Below are 1,097 nucleotides of genomic sequence, written 5' to 3'. Positions count from 1 at the left end.
ATCGCCAGCCTAAGGCCTGGTGGACCCTGGCGTTAGCCAGGTGTCCGGCCTAAGGCCTGGCTGACCCTGGCTTTAGCCAGGCGATGCCAGCCTAAGGCCTGGTGACCCTGGCTTTATCCTGGCTTTGCGTGACGTTTAAACCCTGCTCGACTCGCCCAAACTTACCTACAAACTTGTTAGTATCTAAAAACAAAAAGAAAAATTCTAACTACACTAAAAATCAACTACGACTTGTGTTGCCTCCCAACAAGCGCCTTAGTTAACATCATGGTACAACGCATACAACAGTCCAATGGGTTGCCTCCAATGCAACGCCTTATTTAACGTCGCGGCACGACGCAGGTTAGCGCATTTAAGGTACGCTCAACATCGGAGGCTCGATCAAATGGGTCACTGACACTACCTATGCTTCATCCATGCCCACATAATGTTTTAATCCGTGCTCATTGACTCTGAATGTGCGAGAGTCATTTTCTGTAGCAATCTCTACGGCACCAGTGGGGTGAATTTCAACCACACGAAATAGCCCTGACCATCTTGACTTTAATTTTCCCGAAAATAACCTCAGTCTTGAGTTGTATAGCAATACCGTATCTCCGGGTTTAAAACTCCGCTCAAGAATATTTTTATCATGTATCATCTTCATTCTCTCCTTGTATAATCTTGTGCTCTCAAAAGGCTGATATCGAAACTCATCAAGCTCGTTCAACTCTGTGACTCTACTTGTTCCTACAGCTTCAATATCGAGATTCAACTGCCTCAACGCCCACCAAGCTCTATGCTCCAACTCCACCGGTAAGTGACACGCCTTTCCAAACACCAACTTGTATGGCGACATGCCGATTGGAGTTTTGCAAGCGGTTCAATAAGGCCAAAGTGCATCATCTAACTTCCTTGCCAATCCGTTCTAGTAGTATTCACAGTCTTAGTCAACACACTCTTTATCTCTCTGTTTGTAGCTTCCACTTGCCCACTCGTTTGTGGATGATATGGGGTGGCAACCTTGTGGCGTACATCATACTTCTCTAACAACTTCACAAACGCTCGATTACAAAAGTGAGTGCCTCCATCACTGATTATTGCCCTTGGAGTGCCAA

At 46.0% G+C, this 1,097-nt stretch overlaps 1 protein-coding gene across 1 annotated transcript; it reads right to left on the bottom strand.

Moving 5' to 3' along the window:
• Positions 1-403: 403 nt before the first annotated feature.
• LOC109205285 lies at positions 404-838 on the bottom strand. Its single transcript, XM_019367983.1, has one exon. The coding sequence runs from the start codon at positions 836-838 to the stop codon at positions 404-406; it is 435 nt and encodes a 144-aa protein (XP_019223528.1).
• Positions 839-1,097: the final 259 nt, after the last annotated feature.

The sequence above is a fragment of the Nicotiana attenuata genome, unplaced genomic scaffold, assembly GCF_001879085.1.
Source record: "Nicotiana attenuata strain UT unplaced genomic scaffold, NIATTr2, whole genome shotgun sequence".
Classification (NCBI taxonomy): Eukaryota; Viridiplantae; Streptophyta; class Magnoliopsida; order Solanales; family Solanaceae; genus Nicotiana; species Nicotiana attenuata.
Note: the sequence above shows the minus strand (reverse complement) of the source record. Positions and strands in the feature narration are given on the sequence as shown.

Bases quoted from the DNA above. Each gene is read 5' to 3' on its own strand.
- LOC109205285 (XM_019367983.1), bottom strand. From the start codon at position 838: ATGTCGCCATACAAGTTGGTGTTTGGAAAGGCGTGTCACTTACCGGTG.